At 36.7% G+C, this 25,764-nt stretch overlaps 1 protein-coding gene across 1 annotated transcript in view; it reads left to right on the top strand.

Annotated features, from left to right (window-relative positions):
* Positions 1–23,058, top strand: part of Ccdc85a (coiled-coil domain containing 85A) — a 274,837-nt gene extending 251,779 nt beyond the window's left edge. Inside the window, exon 4 of the mRNA XM_076546137.1 lies at positions 22,591–23,058. Within this exon, the coding sequence (XP_076402252.1) occupies positions 22,591–22,638 (48 nt within the window). The 3' untranslated portion in view covers positions 22,639–23,058. The remainder of the gene's footprint in view (positions 1–22,590) is intronic.
* The last annotated feature ends 2,706 nt before the right edge of the window (positions 23,059–25,764 follow it).

The raw sequence follows: 25,764 nt of genomic DNA, 5'->3' as shown, positions 1-25,764 counted from the left end.
TTAAACTGCAGCATTCTAAGACTGAAACAGCAGCTGTGCCTGCTGGCTCCACCCACCTCAGCTTTTCCACATGGTGGTGGTACGCTTACCAGCAGCTCTGGGAACCATGCTCCCACAGACTCTGGGAAGCAGTTGGTCTATGATTCCATCCAGCAGTGTGTAGTCCAGAAACCTCTTTTTTTTTTAAGTAACAAAAACTATATCCAACACACAGCATAGTGCACAGCTTGGAGACACCTCTGTGTAACATAGCGTAGTAAGCCCACACCCCATGAACCCCCAATAGGCTGCTGCTGACTTGAGAGAGACAACTAGGAAGCTGTTTTCAGATCCATTTAGAATCTTTTTTTTCCCAGGTTTTAGGTGGTAAGTTTTGCCAACCCGTTGGTTGCCATTTGTAGCTGAAGTTTTCCTGTGTCCTGGCCTGCCAGCAGTCAGGACAAATCTCTCCCACTAACATCCCCCAAGTAAACACACAGAGACTTATATTACTTATAAACTGTATGGCCATGGCAGGCTTCTTGCTATCTGTTCTTATGTCTTAAATTAAACCATTTCTATTAATCTATGAGTTGCCACATGGCTCGTGGCTTTCCAGTATCTTACATCATGCTTCTCCTCATGGCAGATGGCAGTATCACATATCTGCCTGTGTGGCTGGCTTATTCTTTTCTCTTTTCTTGATCACCCTTGCTTCTCTTCTTCCTTTTCTCCTTCTATTTATTCTCTCTGCCTGCCGGCCCCTCCTATCCTTTCTCTTACCTTGTTATTGGCTGTTCAGCTCTTTATTAGACCAATCAGGTGTTTTAGACAAGCAAAGTAACACAGCTTCACTGAGTTAAACTAATGCAATACAGCTTTGTATCATTAAACAAATCTTCCATAGCATAAACAAATGTAACACATCTTAAAATAATACTGTACAACATGTATCTCAATGTAATAAATGGTAAGATAAGGCAAACCTATAGCCAATGTTACATGAAATGGGGAAAAAACCTCAAAATATTCCCACTAAATTTCCTAAGAAGGTAAGAATATCAGTTTTCTACATTAGTATTCAATATAATAGCTTAAATCCTAGTGAGAATAACACAAGAAAAGGGAATAAAGGAGATACAATAGAAAGTAAAAATATCCTTATTTGCAGATTGTATAATTCCATACACAAGAATCTCCTATATTCCACATATAAGAATTCTATATATAGGGGCTGGAGAGATGACTCAGAGGTTAAGAACACTGGCTATTCTTCCAGAGGTCCTGAGTTCAATTCCCAGCATCCACATGGTGGCTCACAACCATCTGTAACGAGATCTGGCTCCCTCTTCTGGCCTGCAGGGATACATACAAAGAGAACACTGTATACATAATAAAAAATGAATCTTTAAAAAATTCTATATATAAATAACTCCACTAAGGAACACATTCAACAATATTAGAATACAAAAAAATATCAGTAGTTTTCTTATATTCTACTAACAAGCATGCTTAGAAAAAAAATCAGGGAAAGAATCCGATGCACAACTCTAAAATCTAAAATACCAATCTGCATCTTCAAACAAACCAACCAACATTGACAACAACAAAGACAACAGCAACACATCCCTCAGAGTAGAGATAACTAAAGAAGTGAAAAACCTCTACAGTGAAAATCATGAAGCATTGAGTACAGCAACTGAAGATGGTAATAGAAGATGGAATGACTTCCCATTTTTTATGGACATTAAGAACTAAATTGATTAAAATATTTGTTCTGATAAAACAAATCTACAGATTCTATGTAATTATTATCAAAGTGATCATGTTACTCTCCACAGAAATAGCAAAAAAATTAAATTCATATGGAAGCACAAGAGACACCAGATAGCCAGAACATTCAACAAAAGTAAGAATATTGGATGTGTTACCATACCTGATTTCAAGTTTGCTATACATTCATAGTAACAAAAAATACATGGTACTGGCAGAAAAATAAACAAATGGATTATAGAATAGAATATAGCACTCAGATATAAACCCATGCAGTTATAGCTACAAAATTTGTAGGCAGATTTTTTTGTTAGGTTTGTCAGCTGCCCAATAACCCACATGGAGACTATTTTATTAACTATAAATGCTTGGTTGATAGCTTGGACTTGTTACTAACTAGCTCTTTCAACTTAAATTAAGCCATATTTCTTATCTGTGCTCTACCACATGGTGGTACTTTTTATCAGCACAGCATGTTCATCTCCTGCATCTTCTGCATCTGGCTAGTGACTCAGCCCTCCTTCATCCCTGTGCTCTCTTTTTGTCCACAAGTCCTGCCTAACCTCTACCTACCTAGCTATTGGCCATTTAGCCCTTTATTAAACCAATGAGAGCAGCAAATATTCATCATATACAAAAAGATTGTTCCATGACACAATTTTTGCAAAAATACACATTAGAGACATGGCAGCCTCTTTTAAAGAATTTCTAAAAAACAGATTTATATGTCTTTTTTTTTAAATTTCTGAGCATTACTGATTTTCCTGCATGTGTGTATGTATACTATGTCATGCCTTGCGTCCATGGAGGCCCAGAGAAGTCATTTGACCCTGTAGAACTGGAGTTTCAGCTGTGCCATATCAGTGCCAGGAACTCACCCTGTGTTCTCTGCAGGAGCAGCAAGTTCTCTTTACTTCAGAGCTATCTCTCTAGTACTCCCCCCCCCCAAAAAAAAACTCCTTTAACAAATGGTTCTGGGAAGACAAGATATCCAGGTATAGAAGAATGAAACTCGATCTCTCTTCCATACTGTAGAAGAATCAGTTTGCAAATGAATCAAGACTTGATACAAGACCTCTATCTCTGAAAGCATTAGAGAAAATGAGAAGAGAAAATATTTAAGACATAGACACAGAGAAGGACTTTCTTACTAAGACCCCAGTTGTTCAGGAGATAGTGCTTAACAATTGAAAAAAAATAGCATTATGGAATTATTATCTTCTGCACCGCAAAAAAGAAAAAGCCACTAATCCATGTGAAGGACAGCTTAGAGTGGGAAGAAGTCTTTGCTAGCTATACATCTGACAGAGGATTAATATCTAGAATATTACACAAAGGCTTAAAAAGGGAAGAAGAAATCAAACAGTCCAGTCATTAACTGGGTAATGAAGTGAGTTTTCTCATTTCAACTAACCTATTCAAAAAATCCCCACAGAGATGCCCATAGGTTTGTTCTAGGTCTTTTAAAGCTGACGATTAACCGTAACAATCACAGGAACTCTAAGAATTCAGTAGGAGGGTCTTCAAAAAAACCGAACATCAATCTGCCATATTAATCAGCTATGGTACTCCTGGGTACTTTCCCAAATAATAGAGATACTGGCATCCATAATCACTGCAACACTGTTCTCAATAGTAAAGTTACTCAGCTCAGGAATGGGTAAGACACCGTGGTATATATAGAGGTTTTTTTTCACCCATAAAGAACAAAGTTACATCTTTTGCAGAAAAATAGATGCAAGTAGAAATTATATTAAATTAAATCATCTCAGAAGTAAATATTGTATATTTTCTCTCATTTGTGGTTCCAAGAATTTATCTAAACACATGAAATTGTGCATGTAATTGAAAGTAGAAGCAATATTATATAAGGGGATAGTGGGGGCATACATCAGGGGGAAGGGACTGAAAAGCAAGGAATTGGGAAATATGCTCAATGCACATTACATACCTGTATGAAAACTGTCTATGTGACACAATGCCATGTATAACGAGAAATCAAAGGGAGTCTGCTTAAGAGGTATTAGGGATTTTATTATAATATAAATTAGAGAGAACAACTCACTAAACAGGATAGGCAAAATTGTTGCAGAGTCCTGTAAGGTTGATGGCTAGTCCCACGCCGCTTCAGTCCAACCTGAGTCAGTACACACCTTCTGAGCTCACGGAGAGAAGAGAGCAAGGCATACCTACCCCTCTGGTCTTAAGCTAGACCCAAGGCCATGCCCTAGGGGCTGGTACCTCAAGGTCATATGTGGAACCGGTACCCACTACAACCATGCATGATGAATGCACATGATGACAATTTTTAATTAAAAATTAAGAACACATTAAAAATATTTTGAAATATAAAATTTGTGAACCCATTATTATTGCCTTCCAAATCTGTTATATTATATACTACTCAATTTTTATTTCTTTCCCTTGTACATTTTATAACTACATAAGTGGATATTTTTGACTATTGAATATTCTACCTCTAGTGAATAACTTCTTAATAACTTTTTTGAACTGATATTTATAATTCTTTAAATGAGACCACTGAAGAGAGAGTTATTAATAATGAAAGGGGGATCTCTTCAGTGGAAAAAAAGTCAAGGTAGAAAGGAGTGGGTTAAAGAATATTAAACAATTAACTGGCCTTGACACACCTTTCTCTGTAACTGACTGTACAGCCGTGCATGTGTTAACGGACAGAGGCACAGGAAGTGGAGAGATCATGTCTGCTGCAGTTTCTGTTTTCTCATTGCCACAATGACACAGTGTCGGCAGGTGTGTGACTAACCAAACACGGGTATTTCAGAGGACTATACTCACAGGGCCCGGATCTCCCTGTAGTTTCCCAAGTCCTTATAAATTTTGCTTTGTGAAGAACAAACAGAGATTTGGTTACTGTGTATCATCCATAATGCTTTAAAAATTAAACTCTGGAATAATTTCATTTTTATGCTCTCTAAAATCTGAAAAATAAAAACTGACATATTTTTCTGCTGGTTACATCAAGGATCTAAACAAAATTATTTTGATGTTTTTCAAGCATAAATGCTGTTTCAGACAGCAAATTTGATTCCTTTCTGTATTATCCAATTATTTGTCTAATTAAGTTTATTAAACATTTACTTTTCATTACCAATCACCCATCTTCAAATAGAAAAGATACATATTTGAATACAAATGGGGGAAAATGACAAATTACTTTAACCTCTCAGTATGTGAATTATCCATATTTCAAGAAAGATTGGATTTGACCAAGTAAATAATAAGATATAAAAATACCTCAAAAATCAATATAATTTTTTGTCTCTTTTGTAATGATTTTGGGGTTATCCTATGAGTATCACGGCTGCATTTCTGGCCTTCTGTGCCCTAGCTGCAAGCCTTTTCACAGGTGAAAACAGAGATAACTTCAGTTCCACTCTTGGGAGACATATTATTAATGTTCTCTGGCAACTGCGAATGACTCCATCATTCAACCATGTCTGATCTCACACAGATATTGCAGACCTTGCCTTTATGCAGAGTTTAGCTATCTGTGGTTTAATGAGAAAATATTAATAAATCTTTGCTGTTTGATGTCTTTTCAGGTTGTTATCAAGGAATCTAGTCTGTATCTTTGGTCTTTTGCTTATTAAATGCATATAAAATGAATATGCTTGCTTTCAGAAAAATAATACAACTGCAAAACAGCCTACCAAAATTACATCCCTCCTTACCATGCTGGCTAACCAGAAAAATCAATGGCATGGATTTCGTGACAGTTATTATGGTTAGGTACATATTTATAATCCTTAAATCAAGAATTGTCTATGGTGATATTTTAATTGTACTGAAATGTGATTTTATTTCTATGTTAATTAATAAAGTTGCCTGGGGGTCAGAGCTCATAGCAAGCCATTTCAGAAACTGGGCGGTGGTGGTACTCGCCTTTAATCCCAGCTTTTGGGAGGTAGAGCTAGGCAGATCTCTGTGTGTTCAAGGATAGACCTAGGATTGGAGACACATGCCTTTAATCTCAATACCAACCATAGAAGACCTGGAGGTCTGTACAGACAGGCAGTGACAAAGAGGTCATGTGATTGGGTTTACAACCAATGAGAAGGCAGAATAGAAAGTCTATAAAAAAGACAAACAGACAGGAAGTAGGGCTCTTGCTGAAGAGGACAACAACAGCAGTGAAGTATAAGGTTTTTAGCTCTGACCTCTTGGGCTTTCATCTTTGCATTGGCTCTGCGTTTCTTATTTAACAAGACCGTTCATCTACAATTGTCCTAGACCAAAACTGAGTACACATACTCAGCTCTACTGAGAATATACTAATAAATAAGAATGATGATGATATTTTGGCAGCATCATTGAAAACCACACAAGAATACAATATATCCAATAGAGTAAAATTTTCTGTTAAAAGACAAACTAAATGCTTTTTTAATTTTTTGGGACAATATCACCAACTAGCTGTGTACTTATCAAGTTATTTAACTGTGTGAAATTTTGAGCCATCATACCTTATTCTTATGGGTAAAGGGAAGATGATCTACTCATCACAATTTTATGCAAATTAAATGAGATAAATTTGTGTATAAATAGCAATTTTCTAACATTAATAACTCATACAGATCTTTTGCTCATAGACTTCAAGTCATTTCTAAACATATACACTGTGGATTGAATCAATCATGTTCACTATCTCATCTAAATTATATTGTTCTAGATAATCATTTTAGCAATGTAGCACATACAGACTGGGGAGATAGAAGGGGTTAAGTCTTCAAGTCTATCTATATCAACACACACACACACACACACACACACACACACACACACACACACACACACACCTACAACTAAAGAAAAGAGGCCCGGAATTTGAAAACAGATAAAGCAAGGAGGTGCAAACGTGGGAGTATTTGGAGAGCTGAAGGGAAGAGAATATGATATAATTATATTATAGCCTCAAAAATTATCTGACACCACCAACTTGTATTCCATGTACTCAGGTTTAAATTACAAATAATAATTGTTGATTTTAAAAAGTCATATAGTCGAAAGGAAAGGCAGAATAGCAAGGCAGCAAAGTGCTACAGTTAATATTTTGCTTTAAATATGCATTTAAACTTCAATTTATTCTAGGATAAAGCTTTATACAAAGTCACCAAAATGAAGTCAGTCACCTCACAGTTTTGTTCTGTGTTTATGTGACCATGTGCTGTCTCTAGTATTTACTTTGGCTTGAATATGCTCTTTACCTTTCAGAGATCCACTGAATTAGGAATCTATGGCTCTTCAAAACTGAGTTTCTGACTCTCTACTGACTATTTCTTTTCTAAAAAATAAGTCCCAAAGAACAAAATACAAAGTGTAAATCTACTAGAATTAGCTGGGTACCTTAAATCAGATAGACACTGGCCATACTTCACAGTTTGCAATTGCTGACTGCAGGCTACCTAGAGAATTCAATTACATATGCCAAGGACAGAAATTCAAATAATGTTTAATTTTTAGCTTTAAAATTTGTATTAAATAATAAATGTACTAAAAGCTTGTGTACCACAGACATTTTAATTTTATTTTTCTTTGGGAAATTATTTAAGATAGCATAAGGATGTGTTCTGTCTATCTACCTGTTTTCTAACTATTCAGTTTTCTGTGGACAACACAAAGAACAGCATTTTCTACATGAGCTACAAATAATAGTACTTAACTTTATCCAAACCAAGAAACTATGTCTGAGGCTAAATCACATTATAAACATCATAAAGAATATTGCCCATAGGTTTCAGGAAGTTTCTATTGCACTTGGGTATACCCCCAAGTATACACAAAATATGTTGTAGTTGTTTAGCTTGGGGTTGCTGTGGGACTCCTTATAGTGGGAGTAGGAGTGTCTCTGACTCTTTTGCCTCTTTTGGGACCCTTTCCCTCCAACTGGGTTGCCTTGCCTGCCTTATATGAGGGTTTGTGCCTAGTCTTAGTACATCCTGTTAGGCCATGTTTTGTTGATATTCCTGGGAGGCCTGTTGTTCTCTGAAGGGAAACAAAGGAACAGTGGATCTGGGAAAGAAGGGAAGGTGGGAGAATAATGGCTGGGAGGAAGGAAGGGAGGGGAGGCTGCAGGCAGGATGTATTGAATGAGAGAAGAATTAAAAAAAAAGGATATCACCATACATTCACAGCTCCTTTAGTGTTGAATTAATGCATACTCTTGAAATTCCGAAGGGCTGACTCTTAAGCTTCCTTTACAAGATACTGGAAAGAGCCTAATGCATGTACTGACATCCATTTGTTGATTTTTCTCGAGACACATTTCTGTATTAAACCATCAGACAGTAAAGCACATTTACCACATTATGTCTGTCCTTCAAATAATTGCTTCCACTGTGGACAACTTTGCATAATGTTCTTTGCCTCAATTGAAGTTCGATACAGGAGTCATTAGTTTGATAGTGTTTATCTGTGTTAGAAGATTTTCCCCACCCCCTAGATATTTTCTGTATAAAGATCCAGGGAACACATTTCTCTTTTTCTTAAGGAAAACATTTGTCCCTCACACCTGTCTATAGTTAATAAATAAGAAAGTTAAAACTCCCTGCATTTCTATTTATTCTTTAACATTTGAAAACCTAAAACCAAATCTCTTTGCTATTATTATCTTGCTTTTTGCTTACTCTAGGAAATGCAATTTATTTAATAAGATTGTAAAATGAATCTGTTCTTGCAACATATAATACAATGCACTTCAATAATCTGAGTTAGCAATTCCTTAAAACACAAGATATATTAGCTAAAAGGAAATAATTTCCTTTATTTGGGGACTAAGACTTAACTACAATTTATTGTAGCATTCCAATAATGTGTATAAGAAACAATTTGTAAGAAAACACTCAAAATATACTATTTATCTTCACAATGGCATTTCTTTTTTTATTTTATAATATAATTTAATTTTACATATCAGCCACAGATTCCTTTGTTTTTCCCCCCGGCCCCCACCTTCCCCTCAGCAAACCCCCCATTCCCATCTCCTCAAGGTCATAGACTCCCCCCGGGGATTGAGTTCAACCTGGTAGTTTCAGTCCAGGCAGGTCCAGTCCCCTCCTCCCAGGCTGAGCCAAGTGTCCCTGTATAAGTCCCAGATTCCAAACTGCCAACTCATATACTGAGGACAGGTCCCAGTCCCACTGCTCGGATGCCTCCCAAACAGATCAAGCCAATCAACTGTCTCACTTATCCAGAGGGCCTGATCCAGTTGGGGGCTCCTCAGCTATTGGTTCATAGTTCATGTGTTTCCATTCGTTTGGCTATTTGTCCCTGTGTTTTTTTCAATCTTGGTCTCAACAATTCTCGCTCATACAAACCCTCCTCTTTCTCACCAATTGGACTCCTGGAGCTCCACCTGGGGCCTGGCTGTGGATCTCTGCATCCAGTTTCCTCAGTCATTGGATGGGGTTTCTAGCATGACAATTAGGGTGTTTGGCCATCCTATCACCAGAGTAGGTCAGTTCCAGCTTTCTCTAGACCATTGCCAGAAGTCTATTGTGGAGGTATCTTTGTGGATTTCTGTGGGCCTCTCTAGCACTTTGCTTCTTCCTATTCTCATGCAGTCTTCTTTATCACGGTCTCTTATTCCTTGTTCTCCCTCTCTGTTCTTGATCTGGCTGGGATCTCCCACTCCCACAAGCTCCCTTTCCCTCGACTCTCGCCCTTCATTACTTCCACTCATGTCCAGGTTGTTCATGTAGATCTCATCCATTTCTCTGTCATTGGGCGATCCCTGTGCCTTTCTTAGGGTCCTGTTTTCTAGGTAACCTCCCTGGAGTTGTGAGTAGCAGTCTAGTCATCTTTGTTTTGCTTCTAGTATCCTCCTATGAGTGAGTACATACCATGTTTGTCTTTCTGAATCTGGGTTACCTCAGTCAGGATGATTTTTTCTAGATCTATCCATTTGCCTGCAAACCTCATGATGTCATTGTTTTTCTCTGCTGAGTAGTATTCCATTGTGTATATGTACCACATTTTATTTGTCCATTCTTCAGTTGAAGGGCATCTAGGTTGTTTCCAGATTCTGGCTATTACAAACAATGCTGATATGAACATACCTGCGCAAGTGCCCTTGTGGTATGATTGAGCATTCCTTGGGTATATGCCCAGGAGTGGGATAGCTGGGTCTTGGGGGAGATTGAGTCCCAATTTTCTAAGAAAGCGCCATATTGATTTCCAAAGTGGTTGTACAATCTTGCATTCCCACCAGCAGTGGAGGAGAGTTCCCCTAGATCCACATCCTCTCCAGCATAAGCTGTCTTCAGTGTTTTTGATCTTAGCCATTCTGACAGGCGTAGGGTGGTATCTCAGAGTCATTTTGATTTACATTTCCTGATGATTAGGGATGTTGAGCAATTCCTTAAATGTCTTTCAGCCATTTGAGCCTCCTCTGTTGAGAATTCTCTGTTTAGTTCTATAGCCCATTTCTTAATTGGACTTGTTGGGCATTTTGATGTCAATTTCTTAAGTTCCTTATATATTCTGGATATCAGCCCTCTGTCAGATGTGGGGTTGGTGAAGACCTTTTCCCATTCTATAGGATATCGCTTTGCCTTGTTGAACATATCCTTTGCTCTACAAAAGCTTCTCAGTTTCAAGAGGTCCCATTGATTGATTGTTTCTCTCAGTGTCTGCGGTACTATTATATTTAGGAAGTGATCTCCTATGCCAATGCATTCAAGACTACTTCCTACTTTCTCTTCTAGCAGGTTCAGAGTAGCTGGATTTATGTTGAGGTCTTTGATCCACTTGGACTTAAGTTTTGTGCATGGTGACAGATATGGATTTATTTCCAGCCTTCTACATGTTGATATCCACTTATGCCAGCACCATTTGTTAAAGATGCTTTCTTTTTCCATTGTACACTTTTGGCTTCTTTGTCAAAAATTATATGTTCATAAGTGTGCAGATTAATGTTAGGGTCTTCAATTCGATTCCATTGGTCCACATGTCGGTTTTTATGCTAGTACCAAGCTGTTTTTATTACCGTAGCTCTATAGTAGAGCTTGAGGTCAGGGATTGTGATGCCTCCAGAGGTTGTTTTATTGTACAGGATTCTTTTGGCTATCCTGGGTTTTTTGTTTTTCCATATGAAGTTGAGTATTATTCTTTCCAGGTCTGTGAAGAATTGTGTTGGTATTTTGATGAGGATTGCATTGAATCTGTAGATTGCTTTTGGTAAAATTGCTATTTTTACTATGTTAATCCTGCCTATCCATGAGCATGGGAGATCTTTCCATTTTCTGACATCTTCAATTTCTTTTTTCAGGGACTTAAAGTTCTTGTCATATAGGTCCTTCACTTGCTTGGTTAGTATTACCCCAAGGTATTTTATATCATTTGTGGCTATTGTAAAGGGGGATATATCTCTGATTTCCTTCTCAGCCTGTTTGCCAATTGTATGTAGGAGGGCTACTGATTTTTTTGAGTTGATCTTGTATCATGCTATGTTGCTGAAGGTGTTGATAAGCTGTATCAGTTTCTTGCTTGAATCTTTGGGGTCACTCAAGTATACTATCATGTCTTCTGCAAATAGGGAAACCTTCTTCCTTTCCGATTTTTATCCCCTTAATCTCCTTATGTTGTCATATTGCTCTGGCTACAACTTCAAGTACTATATTGAATAAGTATGGGGAGAGCAGACAGCCTCGTTCCTGATTTTAGTGGAATTGCTTTGAGTTTCTCTCCATTTAATTTGATGTTGGTTGTTGGCTTGCTGTAAATTGCCTTTATTATGTTTAGGTATGTTCCCTGTATTCCTGATTGCTCTAAGACCTTTATCATGAATGGGTGTTAGATTTTGTCAAATGCCTTTTCTGCATCTAGTGAGATGATCATGTGGTTTTTTTCTTTGAGTTTGTTTATATGGTCACAATGGAATTTCTTATGCTATGTAAACTGCAAACTGATTTGTGAATAATTGGCCAGGGATGGAAAGATTATAAGAGAAAGTGTAAAATGTGCTACATATTCAGGGCAAGTAAAAACCATTTCTATAAATGTGTGACTGAACCTGTGTTGCAGGGTGATTCATAGTTTAGGCAATATAACAAGGCAAATTTACTCAGTAGGTGATGCTGCACATTATCCATAGATATGTAAATTCGAGTATGTTAGATATGTTCCTCCGTGATCCCCGCCTCTTTGTCACCACAGAATGCTGCAATAATGGGCTGCAACCTATTCAGTTAGAGTGTCTTCACTTGTAAGGTTGATCCCATGCCTTCAGAGATGGGTTGGCTGTTAAGAATCTTCTTGTCCCTACAGAGAACTCAGGTTTGGTTCCTAGCACCTACATGATCGCTCACAAGTAACTGATTACTACTACCATTCAGGAGAAATGCTGCCCTCTTCAGCTCAATAGGCACCAGGCATTTATATGCTGCACAACCGTGCATACAGGTAAAACACTCATAGACATAAATAAAAATACGTAAATCTTAAAAAATAAAACCTCTGCAAACAGAGAATACTTCTTATTGAATTCTTACTCAAGATTAGTAATGAGTAAGATAACTGAAATATTCTTTTTTCATGGTGGTGATGGTTATGAAAATGAATTTAGAAGAAAACGGTGAAAGTCTTTTTACATCAAAAAGTGCTGTATATAAGAACATAAAAATGTACTTATGGTGAAATTCACAAAGTACATTAGCATCAAATCAAATTTTTATCAAATCAAATAGGTATCTTTTTCTATCTTGCCAGGTTTTACTAAACTACCTTGATAAGGGCCCCAATTATTTGACCTATGACCAAAGGGAGCAGATGAAAATTCCTGTGTGTTTGCTGTTAAACATTTCATGACACCAACTCAAGATCCTTTCAGCTGGACCAGTCTTTGAAGTCAAAGCACAGTAATCAATTCTTTTACTGCCATATATGAAAGAATAGCTGTTTTATTTATATATTTGAAATTATTCTAATAATACATTGAGTAGTCATAAGAAATTAGTGGAAGCCTTTATAAACATGGTAGATTCTTCATACTTTTAGCTCCTACTTTTTAAGGCTATTTTATAAGGCCATTACTAAAATGAAAAATCAATAAAAATTGATATAATGCAAGGACAAAACAAATGAGAGCATTATGAAGAGAATGTAAGATGTATCCACAAAAATAAATAAGATGAAAGTAAGACACATGAGTGACCACTGTCCTAGGGGAAGGAGATGATGAGTGGCCACTTTCAGAGTGGAAGGGGATGATGAGTGTCCAGTGTCTTAGTAGAAGGAGATGATCAGTGGCCACTGTCATAGTGGGAAGACATCTCTGAAACTTAAAGTCCTATAGAGAAGAAAACCCAATTAATCACTTCTACCCACAGGATCCCAAGAGACCCATCAATTAGATAACTGTGTGGGAAGGTAATGTAGGCAGAAGTCAGACATGGTTCTGAGAATTAAGGATTTGTCAGAAGTCTTTGTAAGGAGAACTCAGATTCCCATGTCTGTTCTCTGTGAGACATAAATCTGGAAGACCATTTGAACCCGGCACCTTGGTAAATGAGGCTACAATAATTGGAAGAGGGATATAGAGATACTTAGCAAATAATACAGCTCTCAGCATTTTTCCTAGTAAAGCTTTCCACTGTATTCTGTCCATATAAATTACATTGAAGAAAACTGTGCATGGCTTGCTTTTGTTTTTTATTTTAGAAACACAAAATTTTAAGAAATGATGATTATAAGACAAATTAGAATTATGATGAGTTATTAAATTGATTTTCATTGTCCAAATACTTACATTGACTGTGTTCTCACAAAATTCTTATAGCCAATTCTGCATTTGTCTCCCAGGCAGAGGATTAGAATCATCAACAAAAGAACTTAATCTAAAGTGAGGAAGTAGGTCTACTATATTTAGCCTGTGACCTGCTCACAGTGAAAAGACTAAATATTTACGAATAATTTATAGGAAGTTAATAAACTCCATGCAAATGGAACTTATACATACCTCTAAAGCCTCAAAAGATACACAAAGAATATCCCTAATGAAAAATAGATATAAACAGGAAAGCAGTACATTCAAGATAGAAGGAAATATTAAAACTTCATCATTAATGTTATAAGTTAGTCAGTGTAAGTTATTGTAACTATAATATGAAACCATTTTTATTAATAGAAAGAAATAATAAAAAAATAATTTACATTAGAACAACAGAAATTAAACATAAAAAGTTTTATATTAACTTTGAAAAATTTTCAGAATTGGAAATAAAGGCAAAATTAGAAAACTAAAATCAATCACGATATCTCCAAATTTAATAGATTGCAGTTCTAATACCCAGAAACAAAGTACAGAAACTAAATAAGACAATAATTTACAAAGTGTTATATTATCATTCCCAAAGGAAATAATGCCTCTAGATCAGAAAGATTTTCCAAGTACTCATACACAGTAAATGAAGGAGATAGAAACTAAAATGTATGCTATGAAAATAAAAAAAAAATTACTAAAGATAAAGAACCACTTTAAAAACAACTCAGGGTTGGGAAGCAGGATTGATCACAAACAAATAATTAAAAAATCAGAGTCACAGGACACTGTTGAGTAGCAAAACTGAAAGCCAAAGACAGTGGAGGAATGTTTCACCATTTTAGCACCTGGATACATTATTCACAACATAGAGTTTACTAAAACCCAAATTATAACCTCTGCATGAACTACAGACATTTTCTGAAACTAGAATTTAAAAGAAACATATGTTATTACTGGCCTTGTTTGCTTTCTTTGCTGTGATAAAACAGTGACCAAAGGAAAATTTTAGCTTACATATTACAATCTACCGTTAAAGGAAGCCATGGCTGGAACTTGAGGCAGGAACTGTAGCAGAGACCCCAGAGAAATGTGGCTTGTTGGCTTGCTCAACTATCTATCTCTCATATCATCCACAATGGCCTGGGCCTCTTACATTAACTAGTGACTAAGAAAATGAGAAAATGCCCCATTAACTTGTCCACAGGCCAATTTGATGGAGGCAATTTCTCAGTGAAGGTTTCCTCATTCCAGGTGTGTCAGATTGACAACTGAATGTAACTGTAACAACACTTTGTCAGGAATTCTGGTATGGTGTTCCTAGTTTCCACACAGTAGCGACTCTTTTGCTGAGGAGTACACTCTGAATTCAGTCCAGCTAAGAAAATCTTAATCAGAAACCTTCATCAGGATGCCATGGTTCCTGTGATTTAGGCATAGAGATGATATTACAAAAACTAGGACACCAGCCGGGCAGTGGTGGTGCACGCCTTTAATCCCAGCACTCGGGAGGCAGAGCCAGGCTGATCTCTGTGAGTTCGAGGCTAGCCTGGGCTACTAAATGAGTTCCAGGAAAAGGTGCAAAGCTACACAGAGAAACCCCTGTCTCGAAAAACCAAACAACAACAACAAAAAACAAAACAAAACAAAACCAAAACAAAAAAACTAGGACACCAAATACTTCTTTCAAAAGGTGAGACACTGTGTCAAGGACTCTCCTCACTTTTCCTTCTTTGAGTGCAAGTGTGATGTCAGAGTCAGCAGGGATCATACATATTTTGAATATATATATATATATATATATATATATATATATATATATGTGTGTGTGTGTGTGTGTATAGTATATATAAACTCAAATTAGAAATAAAAAAGATATTAAAATATATCTAAATATATGTATGGTTTATTTATGAAATATATACATTTAAAAATTTACACATGAGACAGATTTCAGCGCTGGGGGCTCCGGGACCATAGAGTCATCTTGGGAACTACCACAGGTTCATAGATCCACACTGTATTTGTCAGCAATGTAAAAGGAGACTGTTACTAAGATAAATTTATTTTGCTAGCCCTTTTGGCTTACAAGTTATTGCATAAAGATCCAAGCAGCTGGCTTTATCACATAAGTGTGCTAAAGTTAAGTTTTAAAATGATAGAGGAAGAGAGTAGCAAAATGACAATTGTATATAAGACCAAGAGAGCAATCAGTCCAGACTGAAGACAGTGGCCCCGCTCCCAACATGACTTTAACAGATTAAAATATTTTATAGCTCTTTTGTTGAATGTATACATGAAGCCAACTAGCCAAACACATATTCAGTGCATTCATTAACTTCAATAAAAATAAAACATGTACGGAAACACAATAATTGTCATGATTTGTAGTTAAGTGTTAAATAATATTTAACAAGGAGTCATCATCTAAAAAATTAAAGTTGTGGTTCTTAAGAGGAAGAAATGTTTTTCATAGGATAGTTGAGAATGTGTGTGTGAGAGAATGTGTGTGTGTGGGTGCACATGTTGAGATATGCTATAAAATCAAGTAGGAATGTGCTAGTATTATTGTGAAAAATCCTACAGACCTTTACAACAAAGAAAAGACCACCCAGTAATAACAGTGCTGAGACAAAAACACCACCAACAATAAAAACTTGGGCTATCATAGTGTATTATAAATTCAGAAAAATTTAAAACAACAAAAAATTTCAGGGTAGAAATATAGATACTTTTTTTGTATATGAGTAGAGGAGAGTAAAAGCTTGTCTATCATCCTACAGTCAATTTGATATCTAGAATTTAATACTCATGTACTAAATATGTTACTTAAATATGTTTTTATATTTAAATATATCATTTAAACATATTTGCATTTAAATATATTGTTTAAATATGTTATTTAGAGATATAATGGCAAATATCATTTCAAACAACTTACAGTGATGAATGTGGTTGGTGCATTATGGTGCAGAGTAAGGAAGAACAGGTAAGATTATATTGCTTTCAATGTCACAACTAGCTTAGTAAAGTCATATCAATTAAAATATTTGTACTAAACAATTAGGAAGCATTTAAAAAATCAGGAAGTATAACAATATGAACTACCAAGCTAAGTTTCTTGCTTCAAAGAAACAAAAATGTAATCATTTCTTGCTTGGTTGAAACATCTTGTTAATTGTGTAACTTATCCTTTTATTTTTATCTTTCTAACTTGATTATCAAATGAGTCACTCAGCTCTGTTTGCATGTCTATTTTGTTCATAATATCTCTCCAGTGTCCATTATAGAGACTATAGCAGAGAACTGGTTTATGTTGGAGAGACACAAATTGCCTTCTACTCCTGGACAAGGTGCAAAGCAGGACCAAAGTAACTACTGAAGTTTAGCTTGGAGAACTATGAATTTACTGGGCTTACCAACAGAACATGGGTGGGGTGTTACTTACAGGAGCATGAATGACCCCCAGCTATATCACTGAAAATCTTGCCTTGATAACCCTATAGCCTTATAAATGAACCCTCCTCTTCAGTTAATCTTCCACACCTTATCTATTCTTGTACTTCTCAAGACTGTAAGAAAATGTGCAGCTGGAAAAGAATTGAATACAGCTGGAGTGAGGTGTAGGATGGAGTGGCTGGAATCTGGGGGTAGTTTAGTGACTCTTCTCATTTTCTTCTTCTATGAGGAATGTCAGAAGATCTGATCTTAAGAGTCTCTGTTGTTACCCCACTCAGGATGATCTCTTCTAGTTCCATCCATTTGACAGTTAATTTCCTAATATTGTTTTTAACAGATAAGTAATACTCCATTGTGTATATGTACCACATTTTTTAAATTCATTCTTCAGTTGAGGGAGATCTAGGTGTTTCCAGGATCTGGCTATTATGAATAAAGTTGCTATGAACATAGTTGAACAAGTGTCCAGTGGTGTGGTGGAGAGGCCTTTGGGTATATGCCCAGGAGTGGTATAGCTTGGCCTTGAAGTAGATTGACTCCTAGTTTTCTGAGAAACTACCATATTGACTTCCAAAGTGGCTGTGCAAGGTTGTACTCCTACCAGCAATGAAGGAGTGTTCCCCTTGCTCCACATCCGTTCCAACACAAACCGCCACTTGTGTTTTTTTTCTTAGCCATTCTGACCAGTATAAAATGGAATCTCAGAGTTATTTTAATTTACATTTCCCTTATGGCTAAGGATACCGAACATTTCTTTAAGTGATTCTTGGCCATTTGAGGTTCCGCTATTGAGAATTATGATTAGATCTGTACCCCATTTTAAATTGGATTATTTGGTTTCTCAATGTCTAGTTTCTTGACTTTTTCCTGTATTTTGGACATTAGCCCTCTGTCAGATGTAGGTTTGGTGAAGATCTTTTCCCATTTTGTGGGCTGCCATTTTGTCTATCCTGAGTGAGGCAACTGAGACCCAGAAAGACAAATATGGTATATAGTACCTTATAAGTAGAAATTAGCAGTAAAGCAAAGGAGAAACATGCTGCAACACATAGACCCAGAGAAGCTAAGTAACAAAGGAGACTCAAGGTGGTTGTGGGGAGGATGAATGAATCTCACTGTGAAGGGGAAATAAAATGGATAATGCCAGTGGACAGGGGAATGGGCCTGGAAGAGGGAATGGGAATGGAAACATGAGGGATCAGGTCAGGGGATGATGGAGAGAGAGAATCTGAGAGAGACACCTAGAATCTGGGGGCATCTCTGGGATAAACTAAAAACCTAGAGCAATAGAAACTCCAAGGAATCTATGAGAGTAAACCTAGCTAAGATTCTTAGCAATGGGGTACACATAGTCTGAAACTGCCATCTCCTGTAACCAGGTAAGACTTCCAGTGAAGGGCCTGGAACATCAACCCAACACAAGCCCTTGACCTACAATTTGTCCTGCCTGCAAGATGTTCTGGGGTAATGGTGGCACAGAACTTGTGGGAGTGGCCAACTGAGGACGGACTCCACTGGAGACTCGTACCCTGTGAGGGAGCTCACACCTGATAGCCAAGATTCAGAGGCAGGATACTGTAGATAAATTTCTAAATGGTCTTATTAAATAAAAAACATGAAGCCAGAAATTTGGGTTAAAGCCTTAGAGAGATCAGGGAAATATGAAAAGCCACCAGCTAGCTAACCTCACCTCATCAACTTTACAAATTCCAAGGAGTGACTTCCTGTCTATCCAGGCTTATATGACTTGCTTTTCTGCCCTCTCATTGGCTCTTAGCCCGGCCACCTCACTTCCTCTTACTACACAACTCTGTCACTGTCTGTCTGTCTTTACAGACCTCCAGGTCTCTAAAGTTGGTACTGGGATTAAAGGTGTGTGTCACCACTCTTGGTTTTGTTCCCCAGTGTGGCCTTGAACACACAAAGATCCTGGCAGCTAAGAGATTAAGGGTGTGTGCTGCTTGCCTTCTTTGTTTACTTAAAATGGCTAGCCTTTTCTCTCTGATCTCCAGGCAAGTTTTATTTATTACTGCACAAATAAAATATCACCACATTTCAGCACAAATAAAATATCACCACATTTCCCCTTTTTGTCTAATAAAAATTTAAAAAAATAAAAAGTTATAACGAATATAAGAAAAATTATATACAATAAGCACAATAACTATATACAATATATACAAGCAGTAAATACATCAACAATGTCTAGTCCATTTGCATTTGACAAATTTAGAGAAAATATTCCATTATCTGTCCTATTTTGGTGAGTCCAAAATGTACCTAACTAACTTTCTATCCTAACTTGTATCACCAACAGAAAACTATCTTATGATGTCTTTCAAACTTATACACTTAACACCTCTTAGTGTGTTTCTTTTCTGAATTTCTTAACAAGGAAAACTGTAACTATAACTATATAATCTTCAACTACCTCAGAGACCCAAGAAGGAAATAATATTACCTAGTAAAACAGGAAGTACAAACAAGCAACTTCTAAAAAATGAGTTTTAACAGAAGCAGCCAGCTGCCTGGACAGTCACCCGAGGTTTTTCTGCACATTGGGACATCATCTTCAGCCCACAGGCTTAGTGTATCTGACAGACTCATTTGTGAAGTAGGATGTACACAAGGCTCGACCTCATATTTGGGGCAAGTATTCAATGTACCAAATAAACTTGAATTCCACCAGTGCCATGTCATGATTCAGGATTTTAAATTCTGGAAATTGCTGGTATTTTTGAATTTGGCTGCCCATTCTTCTCAGCTTGTGGATGGCTTCACCTTGGCATCCCATTCTTAGCTTGTGGGCATTGTGCTCCTAAAATTGCTTTCTGCTGTTTGTGGGTGAATGCATCTTTAGGGGATCCTGAAAGGAAAAATTTTGGTTGTCAAGTTCCAGAGTGGTAGCTGTATCATTTGTTGTCCAGTCTCTGCATAATGCAAAAGTGCAGGGCTTATCTCAAGTCCTCCCTTGAATAGTCTGTGAGGCTGGATCATCTCAGCTAACCATCTCATAACTGTTCTCAGCAATTTGTAGTCCAATGCTGATCTTTGGGTAATGTTTGTCAACTTAGTGGTATTATTATTGTCCATGTGGAATTGTCATTGTGGGGCCCCATTGTCTTTCTGGAGACTTCAACTTCACTGTTAGGCCTGGTCATGATTCCCTGCAGAAAACAGAGACTCCAACACAAAAACATGTATAGGCAGCTAAATGAAGCCTTTTTCTAGAATAAACATTCTTTCTAGGAACGCACTGTTTACACTCCCTTTTCAAATGACCTTGTTTACCACAACCAAAACATCTGACATTATTTTTCCTCAAAGCTTTTGAAATTACCTCTCCTATCCACATCTCATGGTCATGAGACTCAATAATAATTGTGTCCCTGATCTAATCTCCAAGGGTGCTGATTTGGCCTTGAATGGTCTGATTATTCTTTTACATGCTGCATTCACCTTCTCAAAAGCCAAAGATTCAATTATTATCTGTCTAGCTTCTTAATTTGGTATCATTCTATTTACTGCTGAAGACAAGCTTTGTAAGAAATCTGTGAAGGATTCTTTTGGACCTTGTATAACTTTCATAAATATTCCAGCTTTCTTCCCTGCTTTCTCGATTCTGTCCCATGCATTCATGGCTGCCATGTGGCATAGAATTAAGGTTTATAAATAACATTGTCTTTGTATATCAGAGTATTTGTCTTCTCCAAGAAGCTGATCCTGGGAAATTTCCACACCTCTAGTCCTACATTGTTGTTCTATTGTTTCAGCCTCCTCTTTCAACCACGTTCACCCTTGTAATTGTGCCCCAGCCTCTAGGACCGCTGTAATTAATTCTTTCCAGTCCTGAGGGATAATTCTGTTACAAGTTGACCATGAGTTTAATATCTGCTTTACAAATGGAGAATGCATACCATATGATACTACAGCTTCTTTAAATCTCCTTAAATCTAGCATTTCCACTGGAGTCCAATTAGCTTATACATGCCATTGAGCAGGTAGTTCCTGTAAGGTTACCGGATAGATTGTTTGGTTGTTTGAAAACAGGCTGTCTCTCTCTGACTGTATATTTCCATCCTGAAATAATTTCACCTCTAAATTCTTCTGTCTGTGTCTGAATTTCTCTATAATTCATTTTAACAGGTTTTTCTAAAGTCAATCCTGAGTTAGGTTCACCTTTAAATTCTCCTGTCTGGGTCTGAATTTCTCTTTGATTAATTTTAACAGGTTTTTCTAAAGCTTTTATCTTGGCACTTAAATTGACCAACCTTTTTAATGCTAAAATAAAAATGATTAAACAAATAATATTCATAATTGCTGCTATGTATATCCCATCAACATTGATTATCCTCTCATTCAATTGTCCCATTTTCAGACTGCCTAATGAGTTATCAAACAGAGACTGAGTTCCTTCCATGGTAAAAATGTTTCCCATTTTTTGTTTGTTTGTTTGTTTTTTGTTTTTCGAGACAGGGTTTCTCTGTGTAGCTTTGCGCCTTTCCTGGAACTCGCTTTGGAGACCAGGCTGGCCTTAAACTCACAGAGATCCGCCTGCCTCTGCCTCCCGAGTGCTGGGATTAAAGGCATGCGCCACCACCACCCGGCCCCATTTTTTTTTTTTTAATGTGGGAAAAATTTCTCTTTTAACTAATTTCACTCTTTATGATATATTAATTGACTTATCAAATCTGTTGACTGCATAGAACAGTAGAAGTCAGAGAGAATTTCAGTGTGGTGACAGTCCAAGATGGGAATCCAGAGAGAGAGAGAGAGAGAGAGAGAGAGAGAGAGACCGAAAAGCTAAAGAAAGTCCGACCATGTTTTCTGGTCTGAGCCAGGGCCTCTGTAAGACCACAAGCAGTCCGGCCATGTGTAGCTCCATCAACATGCAGCTCTGGCTTCATGCAGAGTGCAGCTCTGGTGGAGCTGGAGCCACAGAGAAGTGGCTTTTTAAAAAATTCCTGCCCCATAGTTGGATGCCAAATGTAGACAAATTTCTACATGGTCTTATAAATAAAAATATATGGAGCCAGAAATTTGGGTTAAAGCGTTAGAGAGATCAGGGAAATGCAGAAAGCCACCAGCTAAACTCATCTCACCAACTCAGCAGCTTCCCAGGAGCGATTTCCTGTCTAACCCAGGCTTCTATGCCTTGTTTTTCTACCCTCTCATTGGCTCTTAGCCCGACCACCTCACTTCCTCTTACTATACAGCTCTGTCACTGTCTGTCTGTCTTTACAGACCTCCAGGTCTCTATGGTTGGTACTGGGATTAAAGGTGTGTGTCACCACACTTGATTCTGTTCCCCAGTGTGGCCTTTAACACACAGAGATCCTGGCAGCTAAGGGATTAAGGGTGTGTGCTGCCTGACTTCTTTGTTTACTTAAAATGGCTAGCCTTTTCTCCCTGATTTCCAGGCAAGTTTTATTTATTACTGCACAAATAAAATATCACCACATTTCAGCACAAATGAAATATCACCACAGGATACCCCCGAGACCTAGGATAGAACCAAACATGACTAGTAGGGGAAAGGAGTCAAGGAAATGATTCCTAATGCTATTCTGCTATTTTCATAGACTGGTGCCTGGCCCACTGCCGTCAGAGAGGCTTCACCCAGCAACTGATTGGAACAGATGCAGAGACCCACGGCCAAACTTAAGTGGAGTTCGAGAATTCTGCAGAAGAGGGGGAGGAAGGATTTTAGGAGCCAGAGGGGTCAAGGGCATCACAAGAAAACCTCCCAAATCAACCAACATGAGCTCTCATAGGAGCTCACAGGGACTGAACTGACAACCAGAGAGCCTGTGTGGGACTGATTTAGGCCCTCTGCATGTATGTTACAGTTGTGTAGCTTGGCCTTCTTGTGACACTCCTAACAGTGGGAGCAGGGGTTGTCTCTGACTATGATGCCTGCTTTTGAGACCCATTCCTCCTACTGGGTTGCCTCATCCAGCCTTAACTGAAGAGGAGGAGCCTAGTCTCACTGCAACTTGATATACATTGGCTGGCTGATATCCATGAGAAGCCCACCTGTATCTAAGGAGAAACACTGGAACAGGAGTGGATGGGGGGGTCAGGGAATGTGGCAAGGGGATTGGGAGGAGGAGAGGGAGGAGAATTTCGGTTTGAATGTAAAAACAAACAAATAAATAAACAACAATAAGAAAAAAGAGTCTCTGTCTTGTAGTCACAGCTGCTCTCAGGAAGATGGCAATGACAGCTACGTGTTGAAAATAGCTTTCTACAACAATAAGTGATCTAAGTATGTAAATTTGATTTTTTTTACTTAAAGTATATTCATAAGTCATTAAAAATATGTTGACACCAATAAAAAATAAACTGGCGAATAATTCAAATAAATGCATATACCACTAATTATAGGAAAGATTATCTAAATTCACTTGTAGCCATAAACTTTAAAAGTTTAAAAGTTTATCAATTGGCAAAAAAGAAAAAGCAACCAAAAACACTTAAAACAGTAAATCTGGAAAATGATCACTCCACTAATCTATCGAGTAAATTACATAACTTCATTGAAAGTTATTTAACAATAGTTATCAAGCCATTAGTGTGCATTTATTATAAAATTAGTAATTTCACTTTGCAAAATATGCATTAATGTAACAAACAGACAACATTCTTGAGATTTATGCAAATGTTTATCTTTGTATTATTTATAGACAAATGCTTTGGAAATCTAAGAAAGTGACAAAATTATAGATGAATATATTAGGGTATAGTTAAATACCCATAAGCCCTAGAAATATATTTATATGAATATATAATTGCAGTATAGTAAGAAATAAAACAAATGAAAAATATGTATTAGCATATGTGAAATATAGACATGTATGTGTATTTATGGAAAATATGTGTGAATGTGTAAGTACCATAAATCTAAGAAATATAAAAGTAAGTAGAAATTTTTCTATAGTATTACAGATGATGACAATTTTCTCTGTACTTTCATAGATTTTCTAAATCATTTCTTCTGACAAAAAAGATTCTTGTATAATTCTTTTATGCATTAATTATTTTGAGAAATATAAATGTCTATATTTCCTTGGAGGCCAATTGTGGTGGCTTGAATAAAAATGACCCCTGCAGGCTCATATATTGTATATTTGGTTCTCAGTTATTGGAACTGTTTTGGGAAAGATTATGAAGTATGGCCTTGTTTGAGGAGGGGTGTTACTGGGGTGAGCTTTTAGGTTTAAAAGGCTCACACCATTCCCAGTTTGCTGTTTCTCTGTCCTGTGCTTGTGGAGCAGGATGCAACTTCTCAGTTACTGCTCCAGCACTGTGCCTGCCTGTCTGGTGCCATGCTCCTCACCATGACGGTCATGGACTCTAACTCTCTGAAAACATATGGCCCCAAACACTTTCTTTTATAAACTTCCTTGGTCATTATTTCAGATCACAGCAATAGAAAAGTAACTAAGATACACACCACTAAATTTCTATGCTGAAGACCTCTTAGTTTTCAGTTAAGTTGCAGGCTAATCAAGCTGTACCACCTGAACCCAAAGACTGCAAGATTCAGCTCCCCTACCCATGACCTCCAGATTCTTCTCTGCTGCCAACGGGCCTGAGGAGGAGCTTTGGAGAATTTTTTGTGACATTAACAACTCACAAGTTCAGTAGCATGATTAATTCTCTGATAGCAAGATAGTAAACAGTATTCCAGAAACAATGCTTTCATTTTCTAACGGTGCTTCTTCTGGGACATCAGAATGTGCTTTTATGAGAAGTATATTAGGACATTCATCATCACAATGAACATTTTAAACACATGGTTTTCTTTTGTGTCCTTATAATTCTCAAGAAGCTATAAAGTTGAAGCAAATTAACAAATATGTTCACGTTAGACTCACACCTAGAGCTTGAGGAACACTGAGTAAGCAGGTGTATAAATGGATGGAAAGCTAAATACTATATGTCTAAATATTTAAATTACTTACCAAGTTAGAAACTGAGATAATTCATTCTTAGATGATTTTTCTTCCACTTTGACAAAAATTATGTATAAATCTATGTTTTTGTGTAAATGACTTAAGTAGAATATGAAAGATAATTGATTTTAATCAGTGTATACACCACTGAACATGCTATTGCTGATCTGGCAATGTTTGCGTAAATTATAGGATAAAGACACAAAATTTACAAATTGTATTTGAAAATATTTTGTTTTAATTTAATTAAAACCATAAAATATTATATTATATTAGTTATATTAAAATAATAATCATTTATAATATAAATTATCCTAGTCTTCAGCATTCAAATTTTGAATATTTATTAATCAAATATAAATTAAATATTAGTAATTTAAGATCAATATACTAATGCTTTTACACATAGTTTCTCAGATATAATCTTGGAAAGTTTGTTATGATTGTCAATCATTTTAATATTCAGTATTTTCTATAGAATTTGAAAGGGTGAAAATCAATGCAAAGCAACTTTTGTACTAATTTTTTGTTCACATGTACTTGAAAACTTTATATTTTACTCTGGATAAGTACTTCTTTTAATAAGATGTATATATAAAATACATCAGTATTTTATTACTCTTAATAACATTAGTGAGAAAGAACTTTTTTAAGATTTCCTCTTTTCTTAGGTAAGGAGTTGTTTAGTTATACTCTGAAATTATAATACTAGGTTCAGATAATTAAATTAAGATGCTAAACACATTATGGTATTATAAAGGGTTTACTTTCTTGAGCCTAGAGTTTTTTATTACCAGG

Source organism: Peromyscus maniculatus, chromosome 10 (assembly GCF_049852395.1).
Source record: "Peromyscus maniculatus bairdii isolate BWxNUB_F1_BW_parent chromosome 10, HU_Pman_BW_mat_3.1, whole genome shotgun sequence".
NCBI lineage: Eukaryota > Metazoa > Chordata > Mammalia > Rodentia > Cricetidae > Peromyscus > Peromyscus maniculatus.
Note: the sequence above shows the minus strand (reverse complement) of the source record. Positions and strands in the feature narration are given on the sequence as shown.